The sequence below is a fragment of the Hemitrygon akajei genome, chromosome 14, assembly GCF_048418815.1.
Source record: "Hemitrygon akajei chromosome 14, sHemAka1.3, whole genome shotgun sequence".
Lineage (NCBI taxonomy): Eukaryota > Metazoa > Chordata > Chondrichthyes > Myliobatiformes > Dasyatidae > Hemitrygon > Hemitrygon akajei.
The window spans coordinates 3,211,857-3,239,529 of NC_133137.1; the positions used below are offsets into that span (position 1 = coordinate 3,211,857).

General features: G+C 42.1%; 1 protein-coding gene across 5 annotated transcripts in view; it reads left to right on the forward strand.

Moving 5' to 3' along the window:
- The window catches only part of osbp2b (oxysterol binding protein 2b), a 408,269-nt gene that overhangs the window by 339,656 nt on the left and 40,940 nt on the right, over positions 1-27,673 (forward strand). For all 5 annotated transcript variants that reach the window (XM_073065344.1, XM_073065346.1, XM_073065345.1 and 2 more), the window contains 2 exons: positions 3,293-3,359; positions 10,305-10,472. In XM_073065344.1, the coding sequence (XP_072921445.1) occupies positions 3,293-3,359; positions 10,305-10,472 (235 nt within the window). The remainder of the gene's footprint in view (positions 1-3,292; positions 3,360-10,304; positions 10,473-27,673) is intronic.

The following is a 27,673-nucleotide window of genomic DNA, read 5'->3' on the forward strand; positions in this document are numbered from 1 at the left end:
CCACCTATCACCTCCCAGCTTCCTACTTCCTCTCCACCGCTTTTTATTCTACCCCCTTCCTTTCCAGTCCTCATGAAGTTCTTGGCCTGAAACATTCCCCTCCCTAGATACTGCCTGACCTGCTGCCAACATTAGGAGTGGCACAGTAGTGTAGCAGTTAGCACAACAATCTTACAGCAGTGCGACTAAGGTTCAATTCCCACTGTACATTCTCCCCATGATCAATGGGTGCTCCAATTTCATCCAATATTACAAAGACATATGGGTTAGTAGGTTAATTGGTCACGTGGGAGTAATTAGGTGGCACAGGCTCATTACCATGCTGTATCTCTAAATTAAATTAAAAAATGTGTATGTGTTAATCCTACAATTAATTGCTTCAAATGGATGGTCTATGGCAAAGGCATGGTAAAGCCAAAGATTTCCAGCATCTGCAGAATCTCTTGCTGTTTGTTTGAGACCTGTCTCTGTCACTGTGAATTAGTTGATATGATAGTTTATCCCAGAAATGAACCTTGCCTCAGTGATGGAATTCTTACCTGTGGCTACAGATTCAATCCAACTGCTGAGATTTGACATCCCAGTCTTGATGGAAAAATGCTGCGCTGCTGGAAATGCTGTCTTTTTGATTGCTGGGGCAAGAGGGGAACCTTTGGAAAGTGCTGTGCATGCCTTTAATGTGATGGCTTTGTTGGATAAAGGGATGGAACTTGCACACCTACCCCCATTACCCCAGATTGTACATTACATTGTGAGCCAAACTTAACCCTTCCCAACTTCCTTGTTCACATCCCTAATCAAATAGGTTTAAGCCCCTTTTGACTACCTCAGTAAGTGATACCACTTGAAACAAGCAGAAGAAACCCTTCTAGGTCCTAAACAGTGCTGTTTATTTATACATAGCCTTTTAATAAAGTAAAACTTTCCAAGGTGCTTCATTGAGCATTACAGAACAAATCTGACCCTAGGTCACACAAGGACAGAGCAATAACAAAGGCATGGATGGTTTTTTTGCCTCTGGACTGAGAGATGGAGGCATGTGAGAATGTAGAGCTCAAAGTCATTGACCTTACAATGGAGGAGATGTAATAGCAGAAATCTAAGTTCACGATGAAACACATTAGAATCCTTATGAAGAGTTTTGGCCTAAATGTCAATTGTTTGTTTTACACCATAGTGTTACTTCTCGTCTTTTTTTCCAGTCCTGATGAGGGGTCCCAGCCCAAAACATTGAATGTTCACTCTTTTCCATAGATGTTGCCTAAAAGATCTGCAACATTTAGTATGAGTTGCTTTGTAAGTAGTCTGGTTTATATTCATACCAGCAATGATCTTTATATTTTGCTATGATTTGTCGTCCTTTGAAAATATAGTTTCTATAACCTTTATAAAGTGATAAAGAAATTTGTGTGATATATTTGGGCATTCATTGCAATCATTTGCAAACATTGTCTAAGCTGTGAGATATTGACCAATTATTTCAAGCACTGGAAAATCCGCAGATGCTGGAAATCCAAGCAACACACACAAAATGCTGGAGGAACTCAGCAAGCCAGGCAGCATCTATGGAAAAGAGTGAACATTCGATGTTTTGGGCTTGGACCTTTCATCAGGACTGGAAAAAAAGACGAGGTCAGAGTAAGAAAGTGGGGGGAGGGAGGAATACAAGATGGTAGGTGAGAGGTGAAACTGTGAGAAGGGTAGGGGTGAAGTAAGGAGCTGGGAAGCTGATAGGTGAAAGAAATAAAGGGCTGGAAAAGGGGGAATTTGATAGGAGAGGGTAGAAGACTATGGAAGAAAGGGAAGGGGCAAAAGCATCAGAGGGAGGTGATAGGCAGGTAAGGAGATAATTACTGTAAGTTCAAGAAATTGAAATTGGAGGCTACCCAGATAGAATATAAGGTGTTTCTGCTCCAGCCTGAGTGCGACCTCATTGTGGCAATAGAGGAGGCCATGGACTGACACGTTGGAATGGGAATGTGAAGAAGAATTGAAATGGGTAGCCACCAGGAGACCCTGCTTTTTCTGGCAGATGAAGCATAGGTGCTCGGTGAAGCGGTCTCCCAATCTATGTCAGGTCTCACCAATATACTGGAGCACCAGATACAGTAAATGGCTCCAACAGACTCAGCTGGAAAGATTTTTTGGGGCCCTGAATGGTGGTGAGGGAAGAGGTATAGGGGCAGGTGTGGCACTTGTTCTGCTTGCAAGGATAAGTATCAAGAGGGAGATACAAATGGAGAAGGAAGTCACTTGAAGGAAAGATGTGTTTGGTGGTGGGATCCCATTGGAGATGGCGAAAGTTATGGAGAATAATGTGCGGAGGCTAGTTGGATGATAGGCGAGGACAAGAGGAACTTTATCTCTGGTGGGGTGGCAGGAAGATGGGGTGAAGGCAGACGTGCATGAAATGGAAGAGATATGGGTGAGGGCAGTGTTGATGATGGAGGAAAAAAAGCCCCTTTCTTTGAAGGAGGAGGACATCTCATTAGTTCTGGAATGAAAAGTCTCATCCTGAGAACAGAGGTGGCAGAAATGGAGGAACTGAAAGAAGGGGATGTCATTTTTACAAGTGACAGGATGGGAAGAGGCATAGTCCAGGTAGCTGTGAGAATGAGTGGGTTTATAAAAGATATCAGAAGATAAACTGTCTCCAGAGATAGATAATATTTCTATAATCTATTTTCATGGACAAGTAGAAATGCACAGCATATTAAGCAGCATCTGTGGAAAGAGATGGCTATGAATTAACTTTACATTGCTTTTATACATGGTTCTTTGTCTAATTATGTGGGAACCTTTCCATCTACCTCAGACCACAGGCATGGTCTCAGTTTAACATCTCATCCAAAAGACAGCAGAGTATTCCCTTAATATCTCATGAATGTCAGCTGGAACTTGAGGCTCAAATCCCACAGAGCTGCTGCCAGACTCAGTGGATCATTAAGACAAGAGATTCTGCAGTTGCTGGAAATCCAGAACACACACACAAAATGCTGGAAGGACTCAGCAGGTCAGGCATCATCTATGGAGAGGAATAAGCAGTCAATGATTCAGGCCGAGATCCTTCATCAGTATCTTATCTTGCAGGGAAGGCAGCCAGCCAATTCCTCCTACACTGTCCCTCATTTACAGTTACCTCAAAGCCCTCTGAACAACTAGAAATGGTGTGCCAACATCACTCTGCTGGTACTCCATTGCTTGCTTCCCAGGTCATTTTTGTTTAATTAGACGCTGCATTGACATGCTGGCATGTCAGGATTGAGATCTCTCAACTTGTGCTTGTGTGCAGGCGAACAGGAAGTAATGTCAGTGCTACCAGCAGCGATCAGACTGAAACGTGGAGCCCAGAGGACCAGGTGAGTTACAGAAGGACTTCAGCGGTTGGGTTCATTTCATTTCCTACCTGACTTTGCTCTCTGACACAGTAGACCAATAAGAGGAGGTGATCCACACTTGGTTGTGAAGCATCAGACGACTTGAGGCTCGTCTGTAGTCAGAATACTCTGGTGCTCAGTGCTGTGTAAAGCATGGTGGTTAAAGACTAGTCACAAAGCTCCTTAACCAGTTGATTTTGGAAACATTCTGCTTTCTCCCCATTAGATGAGATATGTGGTGAATCTGATTAGAGAACAGCAAGGCACCGAGACGGAAGTCTAAGTGTCCGTCTTGGCGATTTTGAGTTTCAGGTAGATGAGGCCATCCTAGGTGAATGTGGTTTTCCACAGCACAAAAAATGTTGCCAGTTTTCAACACATCGTCCGATCATTGCTCAATGCTGTAACCTCCTGTGCTTCCTCATTTGACAGCCACATAATAGCATGGCCATGATTGGAGTGCACAAGCAGTTACTGACAGTATTTAAAGTGTCCAGGCAAGCACTTTTTCCTTTGTTCATTCCTTCTCTGTACAGTTTCCTCCATTTAGCAAGTGGATTAAAATGGTTGAAACCACCTACTTAACTCTGCTGATCTCCAGCTTGACAAATGCAATTCACCACACACTTGATCTGCTGGTGAAGAAACAGAACAATTCCAAAATCCCCAGGTTAAACAGCTCAGTGGTTAGGTAATCCCAGTTTGCATCACACCTCATGTGCTCATCTCCTAGATAAGAGCAAAATTAAAGCATCAACTTCATTTGGTATATACATTTACATGGATTAGGAATTTGTTGCAGGGTGTCAATGCAACATGCAACAAAAAACAACAACATTCAGCAATTATGAAGAATAAAGAATTATGTAAAAATAAAATTAGAAGTAAATAAAATGTGGATGATTACACAAATACCAGCATGTATTTACAATGGAAACAGTATTAGAAAAAGTAGTTTAAAGTGTTCACTGTGTTGTACAGCGACTGAGGTAATAGACAGAGAGAGGTGGTGGGGATCTAACTAGAATGAATGATCAGATTAACTGCCTGGGAGAAGAAACTTTCAAAATGGCGTGGCAGTTTTGTTTTTGTATTAATAAAATTCAAGGTGATAGTGGCTCTGCTGCAGAGCTGCTGAGTCCAGTTCCCCCATTTATATAATCAGGAATTCATTGTCTTTGCAGCAGCAGTACAATGCAATGCGTAATAATAGGGAAGAGAACTCTGTGAATTATAATGTGTGTGTGTATATATATATATAAATGGGTTCAATGTCCATTCAGAAAGTGAATGACAGGGGGGAAGAAGCTGTTCCTGAATAGTTGAGCATGTGCCTTCAGACTCCTGTACCTCCTTCCTGATGGTCGCAATGAGAACAGGGCATGACCCAGCGATAGGGATCCCTTATGATGGATGCTGCCTTTTTGAGGCATCGCTCCTTGAAGAGGTCCTGGATACTAGGGAGGGTAGTACCCATGATGGAGCTCACGACTTTCTGCAGCTTACTTTGATCCTGTGCAGCACCTACCAGCCAGTTAGAATGCTCTCCATGTTACATCTGTAGAAATTTGCCAGTGTTTTTGGTGATTTACCAGATTTCCTCAAACTCCTAATGAAATGCAGCCACTGTTGTGCCCTCCTTGTAGCTGCTTCGATATGTTGGGCCCAGGATAGATCCTCAGAGATGTTGACACCCAGGAACTTGAGATTACTCACTCTTTCCACTTCGGATCCCTCTGAGGACTGGTGTGTGTTCTCTCATCTTCCCCCTTCTGAAGTCCACAATCAGTTCTTTAGGCTTATTGACGTCGAGTGCAAGGTTGTTGCTGCAACACCACTCAACTAGCTGATATATCTCACTCCTGTACGTTCTCTTGTCACCATCTGAAATTCTACCAACAACAGGTCTGTCAACAGCAAATTTATAGATATGCCTAGCCACGCAGTTGTGGGTGTAGATAGAGTAGAGCAGTGGGCTAAGCACACGTCCCTGAGGTGTACCAGTGTTGACTGTCTGTGAGGTGATGTTATTTCTGTTCGACACGGATTGCGGACTTCCAGTTAGGAAGTCAATGATGCAGTTGCAGAGCAGGGTACAGAGACCCAGGTTTTGGAGCTTCTTGATCAGAGCTGTAGGAATGATTGTGTTAAACACTGAGCCGTAGTCAATAAACAGCAGCCTGATGTAGGTGTTTGTATTGTCCAGGTGATCCAAGGCCGCGTGAAGGGCCATTGAGATTGCATCCACCTTAGACCTATTGTGCAGTGGGTCCATGTCCTTGCTGAGACAGGAGTTAATTCTAGCAATGACCCACCTCTCAAACACTTCATCAAAGTAGGTGTGAGTGATACTGGATGATCGTCATTAAGGCAGCTCACCGTGCTCTTCTTGGGCACTGGTATGATTTCGGCCCTTTTGATGCAGGTAGGAACTTCCGACTGTAGCAATGAGAGATTGAAAATATCTTTGAGCTCACCCCTCAGTTGGTTGGCACAGGTTTTCAAAGCCCACCAGGTACTCCATTGAGGCCTGACACTTTGCAAGAGTTCACCCTCTTGAAAAACAGCCTGATGTCAGCCTCCAAGACAGAGATCACAGGGTCACTGGATGCTGCAGAAATCCTTATAGCTGTTTTATTCTCCCTTTCAAAGTGTGCATAGAAGGCGTTGAGCTCGACTGGGAGTGAAGCATCACTGTTATTCGTGACGTTAGGTTTCGCTTTATAGGAAGTAAGGACCTGCAAACCCTGCTGTGCTTCCAATTCCGCCTCCAACCTCATTTGAAATTCTCTCTTTGCTCTTGAGATAACCCTTGATGTCGTACCTGGTTTTCTTGTATGGTTCTGGGTCTCCAGACTTAAATACCACAGATCTAGTGGTCAGCAGACTACGAACCTCCTGGTTCATTCACGGCTTTTGGTTTGGGAATGTACGGTATGTTCTCATAGGCACACAGTCATCTACACAGGTTTTAATGAAGTCAGTGACAGCTGTGAAATACTCATTCAGACTCAAAGATGAATCCCTGAATACAGTCCAGTCCACCCACTCAAAGCAATCCTGTAAGCTCTCCTGCGCCTCCCTTGCCCATACCTTCTTGGTCCTCACTACTGTTGCTGCAGTCTTCACTCTCTGCCTATACTCAGGGAGTAGACCTTGCAAAGGGTGGGTGTGGAATGGCACGCTAAGAGCTGTTGATGATAGTGTAACAGTAGCCCAGTGTGTTGGTTCCTCTGATACTACAAGTGATTTATTGGTAATAGTTATTTAGAGACTTTTTCAAGCTGGCCTTTCTGGTTACAATCCCCCAAAGTGATGGGAAGGCATCAGGATGTGCTGTTTCATGCCTGTTGGTTATATTGTTTAGTTCATCTGCTGTGTGTTTGACACTGGACTGAGGTGGGACGTACACCATTACCAAGATGATGGCTGAAAGCTCCCACAGAGGGTAAAATGAACAACACTTGATTGTGAGATGTTCCAGGTTGGTGCACAGCACTGGGACAGCACTGCAATGTTTGTACACCACAAGGAGTTGATAGTAAAGCATATGCCACCTCCTCTGCCTTTGAAAGACTCAGCAGTCGTACCTTGGCGGTGAATTGTGAAGCGATCGAGCTGTATTGCTGCGCCCAGGATGGCGGAGGATTGCCAAGACTCCATGAAACAAAGAACACAACTGGCCCTAATGTCCGTCTGGTACAGCAACCTAGCTCTGAGATCTTTGATTTTATTTACCACAGTCTTTACGTTTGCCGTGGTTGGTGTTGGGAGTTGAAAGCCAGGCTTCTTTAAACAAACTTAAACCAGAGCGACAACTTCCAGGGTGCCATCAAGAAGGCGACTCGTGTGAGCAACTCAAGTATTCCTGTTTCTTTCTGCTACAGCTGAAACCCACAGCTATATCAATGGATGGTACATTTAGTAACGTCATTTTGCAGTGATTGAAAGATCTATTGCTATAGAAAGCTGCCGAAACTTGAAGGGACTCTGGTCATTTGAGTTTATCATTTGGTATGTTAAAAGCACTTTCAAAGTAATAGGTCAGGTCTTGCTGCCTCCAACTTATTGCTTCCTTCCTTCACTTTGGCCATGTGGTCACATTTATGCTTCTAAAGACTTCTTGGTGTTGCCGCTGCAGCCAGTCCGTGAGGGAGTTGCTCTCTGCAAATGGCAAGTGGGCAGAACTAAAGTCCCACCCTAATCTCCTTCCACTGTCACAGGCTGAGATGGGCCTGATGTACAGTTTCTGAGTGTCCCTGGTAACAGTCTGAGCTGGTCCTTCGGCCCATCAAGTCTGTGCTGACCTTCAAACACCCATCCTCACTTCCCCCATTTCATTCTCTCCATGTTCCCATCATCTCCTCCACATTCTACCACCCAGCCACACAATAGGCGCAGTTTACTGTGTCCAATTAGATTCAGATTCGGATTTATTTATCACGCATACAGTATATCGAAACATACAGTGAAATGTATTATTTGCATTAACAACCAACGCACCCAAGGATATGCTCGGGGCAGCCTGCAAGTGTAGCCACATATTATGGCGCCAGCACAGCATGTCCACTGTGCTCGGGAAAATAACACAATGCAAAAAGCAGAACACATCAAGCAACAAAGCAGCAACAGCTAAACAAACCATATTTTCCCCTCCCATTCACACACATAGTCCCACTGACCCGCATGTCTCTGAGGATGTTAAAGGAAATTGGAGCACTTGGGGATAAAATGCATGTGGATCTAATTTCACGTACGTACCAGTTATCAGTGTGTGACGGAAAGCAGTTGGTAAACACACTATTTACGCGCACACATTCACTCAAACGTTGCCTTGTCATTGTGGTGAGCAAACGCATTTCAGTGACTTTCCTGATACATTCTCATAGTTGACCCACTGTTTTCATCCCACATTGCTACATACAGCCAGAGTCAGTCACCAAAGTTTAGTTTAATTCTAAACCGAGCTGATGCGCTCGGGTTGGCTTTATGTTGCCTTTCCCTCCATACACAGCGGAATATTCAATTTCTTTCATAATGGGGATGTGTATATGTTGTTTGTGTACTGTATTTGAGGTAGATACTTCTGTTTATATTATAATATGATTGTAACTACATTGTGGAGTGCATGATTTTCTAATTCATTAAGTTAACTTGGTTGGTAATTAAAGATGGTATATCCTACTGTCTACAAAAAGGAGCTCTTTGCACTCAGTAAGGGAGAGATAGGGGCTGCGAGTTCACACTGAACAAGAATAAGTATGGAGCTATTGTTGCATTTACTTGTAGACATCATTTTGTACATATTGGCACTTTTCACTATTTTTTGTAAGTTTGATATTTGATGCACCTGTCAACACCCCTGCACTAAAATTCTAAGCAACTCCAGCCATTTTTTCTTTGGTCATAACCCCTATATCTAACACAGTCCCAGCCCAAATTACCACCAGGTCTTTCTGCACATGGACAAGGATTGGTTCTTTGTCTGAGAACTTGTAAGTTCTACAATTCGACTTGAATTGAATACTTTTTAAGCATGCAAGTTAATAAAATAAAAATGAAAAGCACAGCAAACACAACTTAAACATTAATATTAATTAAAATGTTTAAGCAAAGAAGACTACTTTCTTGTTATACCTGTCTTCTAAATAAAATGGGGACACATCAGATCACTGAAACAGAGGGACCAGCTATGGAATATGATTGCCCTTTAGCTCAGCACACAACTCAACACCGTTGGACAATGGTGAATGTTGGAGTGAGGAAAAGAGGTCCGTCACGGCTGCATCAGACCTCCAGTGTATTCCATGTCTTTATACTGCAGGGAGCAGGAAACTGAGCACATGTATGCAGCGAGCTGCCACTTAGGTACAGAACTGGGACCATCCAATCCAATGTTATATCCTCCTATGTACTAATGCTACTTTCTGTGTGTTTACATGCTAATGGATTCAGTTTTTGAAGAGTGTGTGTTATTCCAAGATGATCTGGTGCAGCTGCATTTGTTGCTCCTCTTAAATCTGAAACGGAGGTAGGAACTTGGAGTTGCTACCAGGATATAGGAGGCCGTTGATCAGTAAGTCCCTGAAAAGAATGAATGAGCAGCTCTTAGCAATATCAGCCTCATCATAATAGGTTAATCAGTGACAAAATCCCCGTCTATAAGACTGACAGGACCACAGGCAGTAACTTAAGACCGTGAGTCTTAGGAACAGAATTAAGCCATTCAGCCCATTGAGTCTGCTCTGCCGTTCCATCATAGCTGATTTATTTTCCCTCTTGATCCCATTCTGCTGCCATCTCCCCATAACCTTTGATGCCCTCTCTAATCAAGAGCTTATCAAGTTCCACAAACTGCCAACAGACAGCTCACTGTTCTATCTCCCCAGTGTACAACATCGAACAGTGTGACATAACTAAATTAATATGCTGATTATAACTGTCTCAGGGAGTGCGTGCTCTGTTATGCCTTGTTCATGCTGTGACTGCTCTTATGATACTGTTGTCAACGCAGTACTGATTAAAAACTACTAAACTCATTGATGAGTAACTGTGTTCTGAACTACCTTTGCCTGGTTGTTTTGTTTTCAAATTGTGATTGCTCAGCTCTATTACTGATTAGCCCATTAGTTTTCAAACTATTCCATTTGATGTCAGCTCACGTTATGTAATAATTTGAAATATAATTATTAATTTTGTCTGATGCTGAGCACACTCACAAACACTCTTTGGTGCCTTTTAATCAAAGGATAGTTTTGTGCTCTCCACATCATTTATCTAGGATAAGATTTGCATTCACAAAGTTGCTACTGGTTAAATACCATTTCATAGAAAAATTGTCCTTTATTCATCTTTTTTTTATGGAAATAGCAATGATTCTTGGTTGTTGATGTTGAACTTCTGCTCACCTTGTTGTCCTTCCTGCAGGCATTTGACTGTGGGCCCCAGGCTTCTTTCAGTGCGTCAGCAAGTAGACCAGTAAAGCCAAGCAGAAAGAGGCGAACCCAAATCCCAGAAAAGCCTAATTATAGCCTTAACCTTTGGAGCATCATGAAAAACTGCATTGGGAAGGAGCTGTCCAAAATCCCAATGCCTGTAAGTAACCTGTTACTATGGCCTCTTAACTGTATGTAACTTCAAATCTGCTGTCTGTGTGATTGCCTGTGAATTGGTGGTGGGGCAGAGCACCATTGAGCTGGTACAAGTTCCCAGAGTTTAGTAAATGAAGTAGCCTCAGTAAGTGTATTTTGTCACTACTTTGGTGTGTGGACGGAAATTGAGAACAAGTTAGACTCAGTCATTGAAACAGATGTATGGTATCAGAACCAAGTAAATTTATTATCAAAGTACATATGTGTCAGCATATACAACCATGAGATTCATTTTCTTGTGGACATACTCAGTATATATCTATAGAATAACCACCATATCAGAGTCAATAATAAGCAATAAATATCAAGAACCTATGATGAAGAGTCCTTGAAATTGAGTGTGTTGGTTGTGGGAACATTTCGATGATAGGGCAAGTGAAGTTGAGTGAAGCTACCCCTTTGGTTCAAGAGCTTGATGGTTGAGGTGTAGTAACTGTTCTGGAACCTGATAGTGTGAGTCCTAAGGCTCCTGTACCTTCTTCCTGATGGCAGCAGCTAGAAGAGAGCATGTCCTGTGTGGTGGGAGTCCCTGGTGATGAATGCTGCTTTCCTGTGACAGTGTTTCATGTAGATGTGCTCAATGGTTGAGAGGCCATTACCCATGATGGACTGGATCATATCCACTACTTTTTGTAAGATTTTTGTACCAGGCTGTGATGCAGCCAGTCAATATGCTCTCCACCACACATCTATAGAAGATTGTCAAAGTTTTAGATGTTATATTGAATCTGCAAATTCTCTGCAAAAAAAGATTATTAAGGGATTGGACACGCTGGAGGCAGGAAGCATGTTCCCGCTGATGGGTGAGTCCAGAACTAGAGGCCACAGTTTAAGAATAAGGGGTAGGCCATATAGAACAGAGATGCGAAAAAACTTTTACACCCAGAGAGTGGTGGATATGTGGAATGTTCTGCCCCAGAAGGCAGTGGAGGCCAAGTCTCTGGATGCATTCAAGAGAGAGTTAGATAGAGCTCTTATAGATAGCGAGGTCAAGGGATATGGGGAGAGGGCAGGAACAGGATACTGATTGTGTATGATCAGCCATGATCACAGTGACTGGCAGTGCTGGCTAGAAGGGCCGAATGGCCTACTCTTGCACCTACTGTCTATTGTCTATTGTCCTAAGGAAGCACAGATGTTGCCATGTTTTCTTAGTAATTGCACTTCCATGCTGGGCCCAAGACAGGTCCTTCAGAATAATAACACTGAGGAATTTAAAGTTACTGACCCTCACACCTCTGATCCTCCGATGAGGACTGGCTCATAGACCTCTGATTTCCTTCTCCTGAAATTTATAATCATCATCTTGGTCTTGCTGACATTAAGTAAGAAATTGTTGCTATGGCACCACTCAGCCAGATTTTCAATTCCCTCCCATATGCTGATTCATCACCACCTTTGATTTGACCGATGATAGTGGTGCCATCAGCAAAACTTGAATATGGTATTGGAGCTGTGCTTAGCCACATAATCATAAGTGTAAAGTGAGCAGGGCAAGGACTAAGCACACAGCCTTGTAGTGCACCTGTGCTAATGGAGATTGTGGAGGAGGAGTTGTTGCCAATCTGAACTGACTGGGGTCTGCAATTGATGAAATCCAGGATCTTGGAGCTTATTGATTAGTTTTGAGGGGATGATGACATTAAATGCTGAACTGTCGTCAATGAAGAGCATTCCATCTTATCTTGGCTAATGAGATCTTCCAGGATTGAGAGAAGAGCCAATGAAATGGCATCTGCTGTGAACCTGTTGCTCTGATAGACCAACTGAAGTGGATCTAAGTCGCTTCTCAGGCAGGAGTTGATGTTTCATCACCAACCTCTCAATACACTTCATCACTGTGCTAAAGGGAGATAGTCATTGGGGCAGGTCACTACACTCTTCTGTGGCACCAGTATAATTGAAGCCTGCTTGAAGCAGGTGGCTACCTCAGACTGTCGAAGTGAGAGCTTAAAGATCTCAGTGAACACTCCAGCCTGTCGATCAGCATAGGTCTTTAGCACTTGGCCAAGTACCCCATCTGGGCCGGGTGCTTTTTGTGAGTTCAGGCTGCTTGCATGTTGGCTTCAGAGGCTGAAGTCACAGAAACGTTGGGGGATGTGGGAGTTTGTGATGTCTCCATGCTTTGACAGTCAAAGCAAGCATAGAAGACATTGTGCTCATCTGGAAGTGAAGCCCTGTTGTTGCCCATGTTGTTTGATTTAACTTTATACGAGGTGATTGTATTCAAGCCCTACCATAACTGCCAAACATCCTTCATAGATACAACAGAATTTATGAAAATCTATACATAAACAAAAACTGAGAAACAGCCAATAAAGAAATTAAAAAATGAATGATACTGAGAACATGAGTTGTAGAGTCCTGGAAAGAGAGTCTGTCGATTGTAGAATCAGTTCAGAGTTGAAGTGTGCGAAGTTATCCACACTGGTTCAGGAGCCCGATGGGTGTATAGTAATAACTATTCCGAAAACAGGGGGTTTGGGACCTAATCCTGTACCACCTTTTTGATGACAGCAGCAAGAAGAGAGCATAGCCTGGATGGTGTGAGTCTTTGTTGGTGGATGCTGCTTTCTTGTGGCTTCACTCCTTGTAGATGTGCTCAATGGTTATGGAGAGCTTTGCCTGTGATGGACTGGGCTGCATCCCCCTTTTTCTGTAGACTTTTCCATTCCTAGGCATTGGTGCTTCCATATGAGGCTGTGATATAACCAGTCAAGATGCTCTCCCATGTGCATCCGTAGAAGTTTGTCAAAGTTTTAGATGACATGCCAAATCTATGCAAACTTCTAAGAAAGTAGAGGCAGTGTCATGCCTTCTTTGTGATGGCATTATGTGCTGGTCCCAGGACAGATATGATAACACCAAGGAATTTAAAGTTGGCCACCCAGCCTTCTGAACTTGTTTGGTCATTCAATAAGAACGTAGCTGAGCTAACTCTACCCACATCACATGTAACCTTTCACCACCCATGCACCATGTTTATGAAGAATCTGTCCTACCTCTGTCTAAGGGCCATCAGGAAGATAGTTCGAAAAACTCACAACTGCTGAGAGAAACAGTTTTGCCTCCTTACTGAAGTAGATGAGTCTTTACTTTTAACATAAGATCCCTAGTTCTAGGTTCTCTTACAAGTAGAAACATTCACCCTTTTTAACTCCTCTTGGGATTTTGTGTTTCAGTCAAGTTGTCTCACACTGCGAAACCTCAGTGAACCCAACCCTAGCTTATTTATCCTTTATTCAATTGCCCAAGCCAAGTACTAGACTAGTAAATCTTCTCAGAACTATTTTAAGTGCATTTGCATTTTTCTTTATCTATGAGACTAATATTGTGCACTGTTCTCCAGCTGTTGTCTCACTGTTGGCCTGTACAACTAACACATAAGCTCCCCATATTTGTGTCCAGATCTCCACACACTATATTTGCAATATTATTTCATCCTGTGTATGAAGAATGGGTGCTGACGCAAAGAAGGCAGCTGCATCCTTCACCTGTATAAATCCACCTTTGTATGATTCTTCTGCCATAGGAGAGAAAACTGCAAAAAAAAACTCATTTACCTTAATAAAAACTGTTTGCCACTTTCCTGATGCCTTTCTTTTCTAAATTGACCCCATGTTGATTATGACTCTCTGCCCTCTGGCTAAAGAAATTCTTCCTCATCTCTGTTCTGAAGAGATATCTTTGTATTCTGAGGCTATACCCTCAAGGTCCCAAACACCCCCACTAATGGAAATGTCCTCTCCATATTGACTCTATCCAGGCCTTTCAATACTTGATATGTTTCAATAAAATCCCCTCACCCCCCCCCCCCCCATTCTTCTAATCTCCAGCAGGTACAGGCCCTCAGGCCTTTGATTGAAATATTTGAAGCCAGTTTAACCTTTGCAACAGGGTAAGTTCTAAAAATAATAATCAGGGATAGAATTGGCAGTCACTTGGATATGTATGAATCGACTCAGTCCATCAATGGTTCCAGCAACTGCAGCTATTTTGATTTTCATTTTGTATTCATACTTTTGGAAGGCTGTGAAAGTACAGAAGAGATTGACCATAATGATTCCAGGAATGAGGAACTTTAGTTATTAATATTGACTAAAGAATCTGTGATTCTCCTAGGACCAGAACAGATTGCCAGGAGATCTGATAGAGATATTTAAAACCAATAAAAGTTTGAACATAGTAGTTAGATAGAAGCTGTTCCAATTGTCTACAGAGTTGAGAAGTACAACATAGGATGAAGGTGATTGGCAAATACCCATGAGGAGCTTTTCCTTTGTACTGAGTGGTTAGGGACTGGATTATCCAACAAGGGGTAGTGATGGAGGAAGATTCTAGTGAAGAATTCAGAAATCAGCTCTTAAGGGATTCATTTGGGAGGGCAATGGAGAGACGTCTGGGAATGGGATTAACCGAGTAGCTCGCACAAAATGTAGGAGTAACTCAGCAGGTCAGGCAGCACCTCATGAGGGGAATAAGCAATTGATGTTTCAGGCCAAGACATGTCATCAGTCCTGATGAAGTGTGCTGGCCCAAAATGTCAGCTGTTTCTTCCCCTCCAAAAGATGCTGCCTTGCTTGCTGAGTTACTCCAGCATTTTATGCATGTTGCTCAAGATTTCCAGCATCTGCAGAATCTCTTGTGTTTATGAATGGAACTACCTGGATTGCTTGTACATAAAACCGGTATAAGCTTGATGAGATGAATTACCTCCCGTGCTGTAAAAATTCTGTGACTCTCTTTACCACTTCTGTTCTACTGTCATTGGGAATGGGGATAATAATGGAGCCATCTCCTCACATTAATTGCTTAAAGGGTTATTGCAATCAGGTGTATGAGGCCGCCTGCCTTTGGACTGAGCTGTTGGTTGCTGGCTTTGACCACATCATGTTACCTTAGCTGTTTAACAAGCAGGTTATCTTGTGTTGGATTACAATCCTCCCCAGGTCTGCACACCCAGTGCTTTTCCTCACTTATCTATCTTCACTCTTAAATGAACCACAGTTGCTCTCCTGATTGGGTATGAATAGTAGAGAGTTTGAGATTGAGGTGGAATATAATAAATCTGCCAAAAATACCCAACAGAATGTCACAATGTTTTCTTCTGATTTTATCTCATTGACTCTGCCACACAACATGGTGGAGACTATTCTCATTGTGAACATGGGAATTCGGTTCCACAAAGGCCATGTTGTGGCCCACTCCATGTCCTACTTTATGACCCCTTTGTCATGAGGAACACTTTTTCCCCCAATGACTTTAACTATCTTTCATGATTTTAAATACCTCTGTTAGATCCCTAGCAATGTCCTCTTACATAGAACATAGAACATAGAATAGTACAGCACAGTACAGGCCCTTCAGCTCACAATGTTGTGCTGACCCTTAAGCCCTGCCTCCCATATAACCCCCCACCTCCATATACCTGTCTAATAGTCTCTTAAATTTCACTAGTGTATCTGCCTCCACCACTGACTCAGGCAGTGCATTCCACACACCATCCACTCTCTGAGTAAAAAACCTTCTTCTAATATCCTCCTTGAGCTTCCCACCCCTTACCTTAAAGCCATGTCCTCTTGTACTGAGCAGTGGTGCCCTGGGGAAGAGGCACTGGCTGTCCACTCTGTCTATTCCTCTTAATATCTTGTACACCTCTATCATGTCTCCTCTCATCCTCCTTCTCTCCAAAGAGTAAAGCCCTAGCTCTCTCAATCCATACTCTCTAAACCAGGCAGCATCCTGGTAAATCTCCTCTGTACCCTTTCCAATGCTTCCACACCCTTCCTATACTGAGGCAACCAGAACTGGACACAGTACTCCAAGTGTGGCCTAACCAGAATTTTATAGAGCTGCTTCATTACCTCGCAACTCTTAAACTCTACCCCTCGACTTATGAAAGCTAACCCCCCCCCCCCATAAGCTTTCTTAACTACCCTATCTACCTGTGAGGCAACTTTCAGGGATCTGTGGACATGTACCCCCAGATCCCTCTGCTCCTCCACACTACCAAGTATCCTGCCATTTACTTTGTACTCTGCCTTGGAGTTTGTCCTTCCAAAGTGTACCACCTCACACTTCTCTGGGTTGAACTCCATCTGCCACTTCTCAGCCCACTTCTGCATCCTATTAATGTCTCTCTGCAATCTTCGACAATCCTCTACACTATCCACAACACCACCAATCTTTATGTCGTCTGCAAACTTGCCAAACCACCCTTTTACCCCCACATTCAGGTTGTTAGTAAAAATCATGAAAAGTAGAGGTCCCAGAACTGTTCCTTGTGGGACACCACTAGTCACAACTCTCCAATCCGAATGTACTCCCTCCACCACAACCCTCTACTTTCTGCAGGCAAGCCAATTCTGAATCTACCTGGCCAAACTTCCCTGGATCCCATGCCTGCAGACTTTCTGAATAATCCTACCGTGTGGAAGCAAGAAGAACAATCCTAGCTTCTCTAGTCTAAAGTCCCTCATCCCTGGAATCATCATGGTGAACTCCTGCATCTTCTCTCACACCTGCACATCTTTCCAAAAGGAAAGGATGCAACTGCTGCAAGGTAATGTTGCAGCTCTATAAAACTCTAGGTAAACCTCACTTGGAATATGGTGTTCAGTTCCAGTTGCTTCATTGTAGGAAGGATGTGGAAGCTTTTGAGAGGGTGCAGAGGAGATTTACCAGGATGCTACTTGGATTAGCGAGCATGTCTTGTGAAGATAGGTTGAACGAGCTAGGGATTTTCTGGAGCAAAGGGGGATGAGAGGCTCCTTGTTAGAGGTGTACAAGATGGTAAGAAGCATAGATTGAGTGGATAGCCAAAGTCTTTTTCCCAGGGTGGAAATGGCTAATGTTTAATATGAAGGTGCATAATTTTAATGTGATTGGAGGAAAGTATAGGGGGCATGTTTTTTACATAGATTGGTAGGTGTATGGAACGTCCTGCCACGGGTGGTGGTAGAGGCAGATACATTAGGGACATTTAAGAACCTCTTAGATAGGCACATGGATGATAAAAAATGGAGCTATAGAGGAGGGAAGAGTGAGATTAATCTTAGATTAGGTTAAATGTTTGACACACCATCTTGGACCAAAAGACCTGTACTATGCCATTGTGTTCTATGTTTTAAAATAAAAGTAAACTAGATGCTGAGCACAATACTCCAGCTGTGGCCACATCTGTGTTTTATGAAGAGTTGTCATTTCTTGTACACCATAGCCCTGTTTGTAAAGTCCAGGATCCCATGTGCCTTTCTTAAACCTTTCCTCAAACTGCCCGATATTATCGTGGCCAGATGCATCTGCAAGGGAAAGGCGCAAGACGAAGGACAATTTATTTCTAACCCTGATGATCATTCTGGCCTCAATAATTATCTTACAATAGGTTACAAAACTTACAAAATTATGAAAGGCGTAGATAGAGTGGATAGTATTTTTCCCAGATGTCAAATGAGGGCCTGGATTTAAGTGCCGGAGAAAATTTGAAAGTGATTTAAAAGGCAAGCTTTTTTTACACAGAACAATGGGTATTTAGGAGCACCCAGGAGAAAAGGTGGAAGCAAATATGCCCTCTGTTACAAACACAAATGCAGGAGGAACTCAGCAGGTCAGGCAGCATCTATGGAAAGGAATAAACAGTTGACTTTTCAGGCCAAGACCCTTCATCAGGATTGGACAGGAAGCGGGGAAGAGCCAGAATAAGAAGGGTGGGGGAAGGGGAATGAGTACATACTGGAAGGTGATAAGTGAAGCCAGCCGAGGGAGAAGGTAGGTGGGAAGAGGAGGGGGTCTTCTCCTATTGGATTCCTTCTTCAGTCCTTTAGCTTTTCCATCTTTTACCTCCCAGCTTCTCACTTCATTCCCCCTTCCCCCACATCTGGCATCATTTACCAGTTTGTACTTCCCCTCCCCCAACCACCTTATTCTGGCTCCTTCCCCCTTCCTTTCCAGTCCTGATAGAACATCTTGGACCAAAACGTTGACTATTTATTCCCCTCTATAGATGCTGCCTGATCTGCTGAGTTCCTCTAGCATTTTGTGTGTGTGTGTTGCTCTGGATTACCTGCATCTGCAGAAGATCTTGTGTTTATGCCCTCTCTTCTGTATATCATTTAGCTTGCATTGTCTCTTTTCATTCCTGCTGTCAGAATGCATCACTTCATACTTCCCTGAATTAAATGTCCTCTGGCACATTACCTCCCATGAGAGCGTTAATCCATCTCAGTTTTCTATTTTGACTCTTTCTGGAATAATCCACAGATTCCTGAGTTGTAACAACCTCCCTAGCTCCTGAAAAGTCAGCTGGAAGAAGTCAACCTCTCCATATGCTGTAGGATTGGGAGTATGCCACAGTTTTGGCTCACCCTCTTTCTCCTGCTGTCTGATCTGTCTGCCTGTCTGTCTCTTTTTCTCTCTGTCATTCAAGCTCTATATCTCCCCTTTCTTTCTGTCTCTTGTCTCATGTTCTCTCTCTCCTTTTCTCTTTCTCCTTCTCTCTCTCTATCATTGCCTTTTTTTCCCCCTCATCTTTAACTCTCCCTTCTCTCCTCTCTATCTCTTTTTATCTCCTCGTTTTCCCTCTTCTCGCTTCCCCCCCCCCCCCCCCCACCGGTTTCTCTCATTATCTGTTTCTGGTGGTCTCTGACCCCTTTTCTCACTTTTTCCCTCCTTGTCTATATCTTCCTTCTCTCTCTATTTGTCTCTCCCAGTCCCTCTCCCGATGTCTGTCTCACTCTCTTCACCCTTCTCTCTGCCCCTCTTTCTCCTTCACTTTCTCAACCTCTCCCTGTCAAATCTGCAAAACCATTAATCTGCAGGTGTTGCATATATTGAGTACTTAATGATGGCCTTCCATTAATAGCACAAAATGTGCAGTGACAGTGATCATATTTATTTATGGGAATGTGTGTGTTGCAGCACTTCCAGTGGAGGCGCTGGTAAAAAAATATTGGAAACTGACGCAAAGTTGAGCAGCTATTTATAGTATGTGCGAAGAGCTGGAATAATTATTGAACAATGAAGATACTGCCAACTGGAAGAGAAAGCTTTAACTGTGAGGTTTGCCTTTAAAAATGCAGACCTACTTGAAATTGCACTAACATAGAAGGTGGGTCTGAATTGGGGGTTGCTGGGTGGTGTGGCTCTAAGGGTGAAAGGGTCTCAATAAATAAAAATAAATTTTAAAAAACAACAAACTTCACGACATATGTCAGAGATAATAACCCTGATTCTGATTCTGATGTTCTTTCCCACTCCAATAAGAGGAAGAAGCTGGTCTATCAGTAGACAACCCAACATTGATTCTCAGAGGAAATGTCATTTTTAAAGAACGTCAATGGGTTTTCTTCTTTTGGCAAGTTTATATAGATGCACAGTAGAGAGCATCGTGGCCTGGTATAGTGGCAGCAGTGCCCAGGAATGGAACAGTCTACAGAAAGTGGTGGAACACGGGAAAACCCTTCCCACCATTGAGCACATTTACAAGGAACGCTGCCAGAAGAAAGCAGCATCCATTATTGTGGACCCCCACCATCCAGACCATGCTCTTTCCTCACTATTACCACTGGGCAGGAGGTACAGGAACCTTAGGTTCCACACTACCAGATTCAGCGACAGATTCAGCGATGCCATCTTGGACAATGTCTCCCATCCACTCCATAATGTACTGGTTAGGCACAGGAGTACGTTCAGCCAGAGGCTCATTCCACTGAGATGCAACACTGAGCATCATAGGAAGTCATTCCTGCCTGTGGCCATCAAACTTTACAACTCCTCCCTCAGCGTGTCAGACACCCTGAGCCAATAGGCTGGTCCTGGACTTATTTCCACTTGGCATGATTAACTTATTATTATTTAATTATTTATGGTTTTATATTGCTATATTTCTACACTATTCTTGGTTGGTGCGACTGTAACGAAACCCAGTTTCCCTCGGGATCAATAAAGTATGTCTGTCTGTCTGTCTGTCCTTCAACCATCAGGCTCCTGAAGCAGTAAGGATAATTTCACACGTCTTAATTCTGAACTGGTTGCACAACCTATAGACTCACTTTCAAGGAGTCTGAAACTCACATTCCCAGTGTTTATTATTTAATATTGTTTGCACAATTTGTCTCCTTTTGCACATTGGATGTTTGTCAGTCTTTGTTATGTAGCTTTTCATAAGTTCAATTGTACTCATTTATTTCCCTGTAAATGGCTGAAAGAAAATAAATCTCAGGGTTGTGTATGGTGACAGATACGTACTTCGATAATAAATTTACTTTGAACTTTATTTTGAATATTGAACCTTTTCATTAAGTCCTTCCTTGGAGATTCAGGATCATGTTATTAATTAGCTATGCATTTCCAGAAACATCAATCATGGCTGATGTAATGATTGACAGCACAGCATGCGAGAGTGCATCACAATCACCAAAGCAGATGATTGAAATTTACCTGATGTACTAGGAATTGTAAACTTGTTTGATTGTATATCTCAGTCATACACTGAATATCAAAATGCCATATGCGATTGAATTTCTTTTAATTCCATGATTCTTCCAGAAAAGAACCTGTGTGCTCTGTCAATTTGATAGGTTCTCTTTAACTGTATTCTCATCTCCCTTTATTGTCTGATCCCATTTAGTTCCCTATTTCAGTCTAGTTTTTGTACTGTGTAATGTAACACTATGGTCCTGAAAAACGTCTCATTTTTACTATGTACTGTACCAGCAGTTATGGTCGAAATGACAATAGAAGTGACTTGACTTGACTACTTCCAAGGAATAAATGTATTCCAAATCCCTCCTTCCAAAATAATTCAACTCACACTCAACCAAGCTGAATTTGTTTGTTGATTTATCTGTCAAGTCACTGACTGATCCTTTTCTATAGTTGACACAGTCCTTCACAAAGCTTTGACCACCAGTCATAATGTTTTCCTCTAACCTGTGAGTCCAGATCCATTTTGAATATTGTCCACTGCAGGAGTACCAGGACATATTCCTCTAGGATACCATTTTGCCAGCAGGAGAAAGCTAACTGCCATGCCTACCTTCTGTTTTGTAGTTACAACTCATCTGTTCAGCTAACCGATCCTCACACTACATGCCCTAACCTTGTTATGAGTCTCTTATAGAACACTTTGTAACAGCCTACTGTGAGTCCATATTTACCACTGAATCATGAGAAAGAAAACAGAAGGAATAAACCATTGCTCCATCTCATCTGATTAAACCTGACCTCCTATGAACTGATAATGTTTGGGGGGGGGGGGGCATAGGTAGACTTTTCCCCATAACCAAGCTGTCTATAACCAAAAGGTGCAGATTTAAGGTAAGGAGTAAAAATCAGATTTATTAACATATGTGAAGGTTGTTATTTTTGTGACATCAGTACAGTACAAAGACATAAAAATGTCTAAATAATAAAAATGTATAATCAGTGCATATAGTGAGAGTAATCATTAGTGATAGGGGACTCGGTAGAAAGCGGTGCAGTTAGGAGTTTCTGTACAGAATGCGGGGCAGGTCATGCCATATAAACTTGATCCAATGGCAAAGAAGTTTGATGAGAGTAAAGCTGAGGACGTTACCTACATGGACTTTTGATAAGGTCAATCATGGTAGGTTAATTCAGAAGATAAAGGTGCATGGGATCCAGAATGAAGAGAGAGTAAAGGTAGAAGGCTGTTACTCTGGCTGGAGGTCCATAACTAGTGGTGTTCTACAAGGATCGATGCTGGGATTTTTTTTGTGATGTATATCAATGGTTTGGTTGAAATGTAGATCGATGGTTAAGCAAGTTTGCGGATGACACCAAGATTAGTGAAGATGTGGACAGTATAAAGGACTGTAAAAAAATACAATGGGATATCAGTCAGTTGCAGATATGGGCAGAGAAGTCGCAGATGGAATTTAGTCTGGGAAAATGTGAGGTATTGCACTTCAGGAGGGAAAGTGAAAGGAGAAAATATATAGTTAATGATAGACCCCTTAACAGCATTGAGGTACAGAAGGATCTTGGATTGCAGGTCCATCGTTCATTGAAAGTGGCTATGCAAGTAGATAAGATGGTAAAGAAGGCATATGGCAAGCTTGCCTTCATTGGTATGTGTATTGAGTATTAGAGTAACAAAGTCATGTTGCAGCTGCTTAAATCAAGCCACTCTTGAAATATTGTGTGTAGTTCTGGTCATCCATTATAGGAAAGATTGGAGACTGTGAAGAGAGTGCAGGAGAGGTTTACCAAGATGCTACCTGGATTAGAATGTATGAGCTATAAAGGAAGATTGGACAAACTTGGTTTGTTCTCCTTGAGCATCAGAGACTAAGGGGAGAAGTGGTGGAGTTTTTGTTTAAATTATGGGAAGCGTAGATAGGGTGTATTGTCAGAATCTTTTTCCCAGGGTAGAAATTTCAAACACCAGAGGACATTCTTTAAAGTTTGGAGTTGTGAAGTCTAAAGGCAATGAGAGGGGAAAGTTTTTTACACAGAGTGGTAGATGCAAGGAAAAGGTTACTAGGGTAGTAGTGGAATCAGGCAGTCTGGTGGAGTTTGAGGCTTGGCACAGAGAATATGAAGGGAATGGAGGGATGTGGGTGATCCATAGGAGGAAACTGACATCAGGATCAGCACAACATAGTTTCTAGTATCTTCCATCTCTTCATGAAGTTAGTTGATTAACAACTCAATGGATTAGTTCGTCTCCCCTGTTTTGGGAGGGTGCATCCCCTGTTTGTTTTTCCTATTGAATTTCTATCTCTACACTCTGATATTAAATATTCCTTATCATTTCTTTTGAATGTTCATGCTTGAAATTCATCTGGAATTGTATTTTTAATCTTAAGTCTGGGTCGTTTACTAACTATGAACATTCCGTCTGCTTTACTGTAACCTCTCCAAGGAAAAGTAAAATAAAAGATGTCTTATTTCAAGTTTATCTTCAAGTTTTTCATGCCCTAACCTTGTTAAAGACTTGTGAATGTGCTTATAGAAAATATTGCTGCATTTGATAAAGATCAATATATTTTAGATATTAAGGGATTCTCTACTTTATTATTTATGCATTTGGTTTAGGTTCATTATTACCATTATCTAATGGTTTTAGTCGTAGAGTTAAACAGCATGGAAACAAGCTCTTCAGCCCAACTGTCCATGCTGAACAAGATAACCCATCCAAGCTAGCCCCAGTCTAACCGAACTTTCCAGTCTATATAACTGCCTTTCAAAAGTTGTGATTGCACCTGCGTCAACCATGTCCTTCGGCACTTGATTCCACGCAGATATCAGCCTTGTGTAAAAAGATGCTCCTCAAGTTCCTCTTAAATCTTTCCCCTCTTTTTCTTAACAAATTTGTCCTTAGTAGAATCCATCTTATTGATCCACCTCCCCTTGCCCATTGCTTGTTTTTACTTCTTCAAAGGTTTTTATCTCCAGTTTATCTTGCTGAGCTTCATTCTCATTCCCTCACAGCCTGATGGATTATTTTATTTTACTGGGGTGATCACTCCCACTGTGTTATCTTGAACATTCCTTGCTGATTGCTATTCCTTGAATAATATTTTGAGCTTGCTTCTCTTTCTGCCGAGAGTACAAATGAGACTAATGGGTTTGTGGTAACCTATGCAGAATTCAGTCTGCCTTGAGGATGGCAAATGACAAATGAGCAATAAAATAGGTATAAAATTAGATCTCTGAAACTTGGCATGCCAGGTTAACCCATGCTCATTTATAATGTAATAACCTTTTTGCATTAATTGAATGTGTGTTTTTTGCTGTGCTGGGTCAGTCTTATAATTGCAGATTAACTATAGTAGGGGCATGTAAAATCCAGATCTGGTGTGATTGTTCAATGTATATTTGAAATTTTCCGGAGCAATGATGTTTTGCATTTGGTGATTGCTAAATATACAGAGGCAAATTCCAACAGGCTTGTGTTTATCCTTAGTCGACTGCCCCTGCTGTACCAGTGTAGCATTATCTTTTATCACGTTACTGATTCTCAAGAATCTGAGATTTGCTTTGGAAATCTAGGACCAGATCATGGCCAATTGAGTGCTTTGGCCTATGCACGGTGCTGAGCTGTGACCTCTGTTAAATCGCAGCTCAGATTTAGTTGTTTTTTAATTGTTTCATTGTTTACTTCTTAATTTTTTTTTAGGTTCATGAGGATGGTTTTGGGAACAGAGAAGATAGTTAGGGACTAGTTTATGGTTTTAGGAACGTGGATGTGGGGGCTTAGAGGTCAGGCTAGAGTCTAAGTCTGTACCACGGTTTAAATCCCTACGCAGTTGATCCTCATCTTTAACGACTTTGTTAATTAAAGATGCAAGTTAAAACTTCAACAAAATAAACTTCAGCCCTATAACATTACTTGCTGTTGACATCTGTTTATTTATGCTTTTATGATAACATCTTCAAAAAACAATGCCTCAAAAAGGTGGCATCCATCATTAAATACTCTGCCCATTACTACTATCAAGGAGGAAGTGCGGGAGCCTGAAGATACACACTCAGCATTTTATGAACAGCTTCTACCTTCCACCAACTGGTTTCTAAATGGCAAATGAACCCATGAACACTTCCTCACTATGTTTGCCCTGCTTATTTAATTTATATATGAAGCTAGAAGATGTGAGTAGACAAAGTGATCTCACAGCCAATGGGTCAGATTTAAACTCTACTGTCCTACACATCCTGTCATAAGGACACACAACAAATAAAAGAGGGAACCTCCAAGGACACCCCCATCTCTGGTGATGACTGAGCACAGCTTGTAAGTGGCAAAGAGCAGGCTGACTTATTCATAACCATCTTCAGTCAGAAGGATTGAGTGGTCTATTTGTCTCAGTCTCCTGAGGACCCACCTCCACCAGCCAGCTAGTCCAGCCAATTGAGATCTTCCAAGTGTTACCACGAAATGGATGAGGACACCAGTTACAAAGGCTGTGGGACCAGACAGCAGTCCACTTGTATGGTTGAACACCTGTACCTCAGAATTAGTTGTTGTAGTATGATTTTGACACTGGTAACTGTCTGACAATGTGTAAGATTGCCTTGGTATTTCCTTTACAGAAAAAAAGCAGAACAAATTCATTGCAACTAATTACTCTTTCATCGGTCTACTGGTAACAAAGTGACAGCCATTTCTTCAGTAATAACCTGCTTACAGGTTGGGTTTTGTTCAGCCCTCATTAACCTTAATCAGAGAGAGGTGATTTCCAGAGGCAAAATGAGGTGATGGCATAACATCAAGGCCATTTTTACAGGAATCGGAGAAGACTCATCCCTAGCAAATTAAATGTAAAGAAAGATAGTTGCAGTTGTGGGCGGTCAAGCATCTCAGCCCTAGGAGATAGTTCCTTGTGCAGAATGAAAACCATCAAGAATCAAGAGTCAAATTTATTCACATATATATTTACATGTTAATGCCCTGGTTAAGATTTCTACTGCTCTGCTGTACATATTTCATTTTAGCAGTTTCTGCAAAGCAGTGTGTCCTGCTGGTAGAATGTTTTGGTTTCGGCTAAAGATAAGAAGCCCTGCTGTTCAATGTGGTGGGATCTGGAGAAAGTTGTAGAGAGTGGGGCAGAGAGAGTTTTATGATGGACAGTAGTCTGGGAACTGTGGACAGGACAGGAGGGAACATGCTGCAGAATGTCGTTGGAAAGAGAATCCCCAAAGCAAGAAGGGCTTTATGCAGATTAAGGGCTGCAAGGAGGAAGGGCAATACTCCTGTGTGTGAGTGAGTGAGTGAGAGGGAGAGAGAGAGGGAGAGGGAGGGAGGGAGAGAGAGAGAGAGCGCTAGTTTGCTCGAGATGATTTTTGAGAGGAGTTTGAAAATGTGGTGGGTGTTTTCATGTAGACCATTGGTCCAACACATGAGTTAGAGAGAGAGAGAAGAGTTTTCGAGGGGAAAGGTGGTGGGTGTTTTCATGTAGACTGTGGGTCCACGCATGAGTTAGAGATACATCCCCGAACACTCCAGTTTGAGCTCAGTGGTCTGGTTTAACTGTAATTGGCCCTTTTCTGTTTCTTAATAACTGTTTGATAAAGCTGAAATTAGTAAATATACTTGCTTTATAATTTTATGCTGTGTACGATCTGTTATTTCTTTCCAACCGATATCTGTCTTTGGGCAGTATTTACACAGCATTTGCTCAAATTGAGGTTTCTTTAATTAGAACATCACGACGTTCCTGTTCGGGTGAACCCCAGATCATATCGATCCTAGGCGTCCATCAGTTATAAAAGGTGGCCATCTCATCGCCGAGTCTCGTGGCTGTTCTCAGAGATAGCTAATGAGCAAAATTTGCATACATGCCTGGTGAGGGGGTTACACGTGTATTAGGAACTTGCTGTGATGTGTTGGCACGACATGCATCAAAAGCAACAACATTCAAACAGAATTATAGAAAAAATGAAGTTAGAGGTTTAAAGCATGGATAAGGAATAAAATGTAGATAGATACAGAAATATATATATATATATACATACACACACACACAATATAAATAGTATTATAAAAAGTGGTTTAAAATGTTTACAGTGCAGTTTAGTGACTGGGGGAGTTAGGTGAGCTAACTAGAATGGTTGATCAAAGTAATAGCCTGGGAGAAGAAATTTTTAAGATGTCTACCTCATGAACACTACCTTATTACTATATTCCTTTTATGCACTATTGTTTTATGTATATTTGTTGTAACATGGTATTTTTTAATGTCTTGCACTGTACTGGTACAGCAAAGCAACAAATTTCATGACATATATCAGTGATAATAAACCTAGATTTTGATTCTGAAACTTGCTTCCCTCCATCTAAGGTCAGAATGAAGATGATATGTTGTGCATCAGAACACAAAGTAGTCCATTCATAAATGCACCTAAACTTTGGATGATAAATAGATGTGTGGCTAGGCATAACTCAGATGCCATCCATAAATTTGCTGAAAACAGAAATGTTGTTGGCAGAATTTTAGCTGATGGCAAAGATCTGTACATGAGTGAGATAAACCCGCTGGTTGAGTGGTGTTGCAACAATAGCCTTGCACTCGGTGTTAGTAAGACCAAGGAATTGATTGTAAGCTTCAGGAAGGGGGAGTCAGGGTAGCACATACCAGTCCTTATTGAGGGATCAGCAGTGCAAAGGGTGAGCAGTCTCAG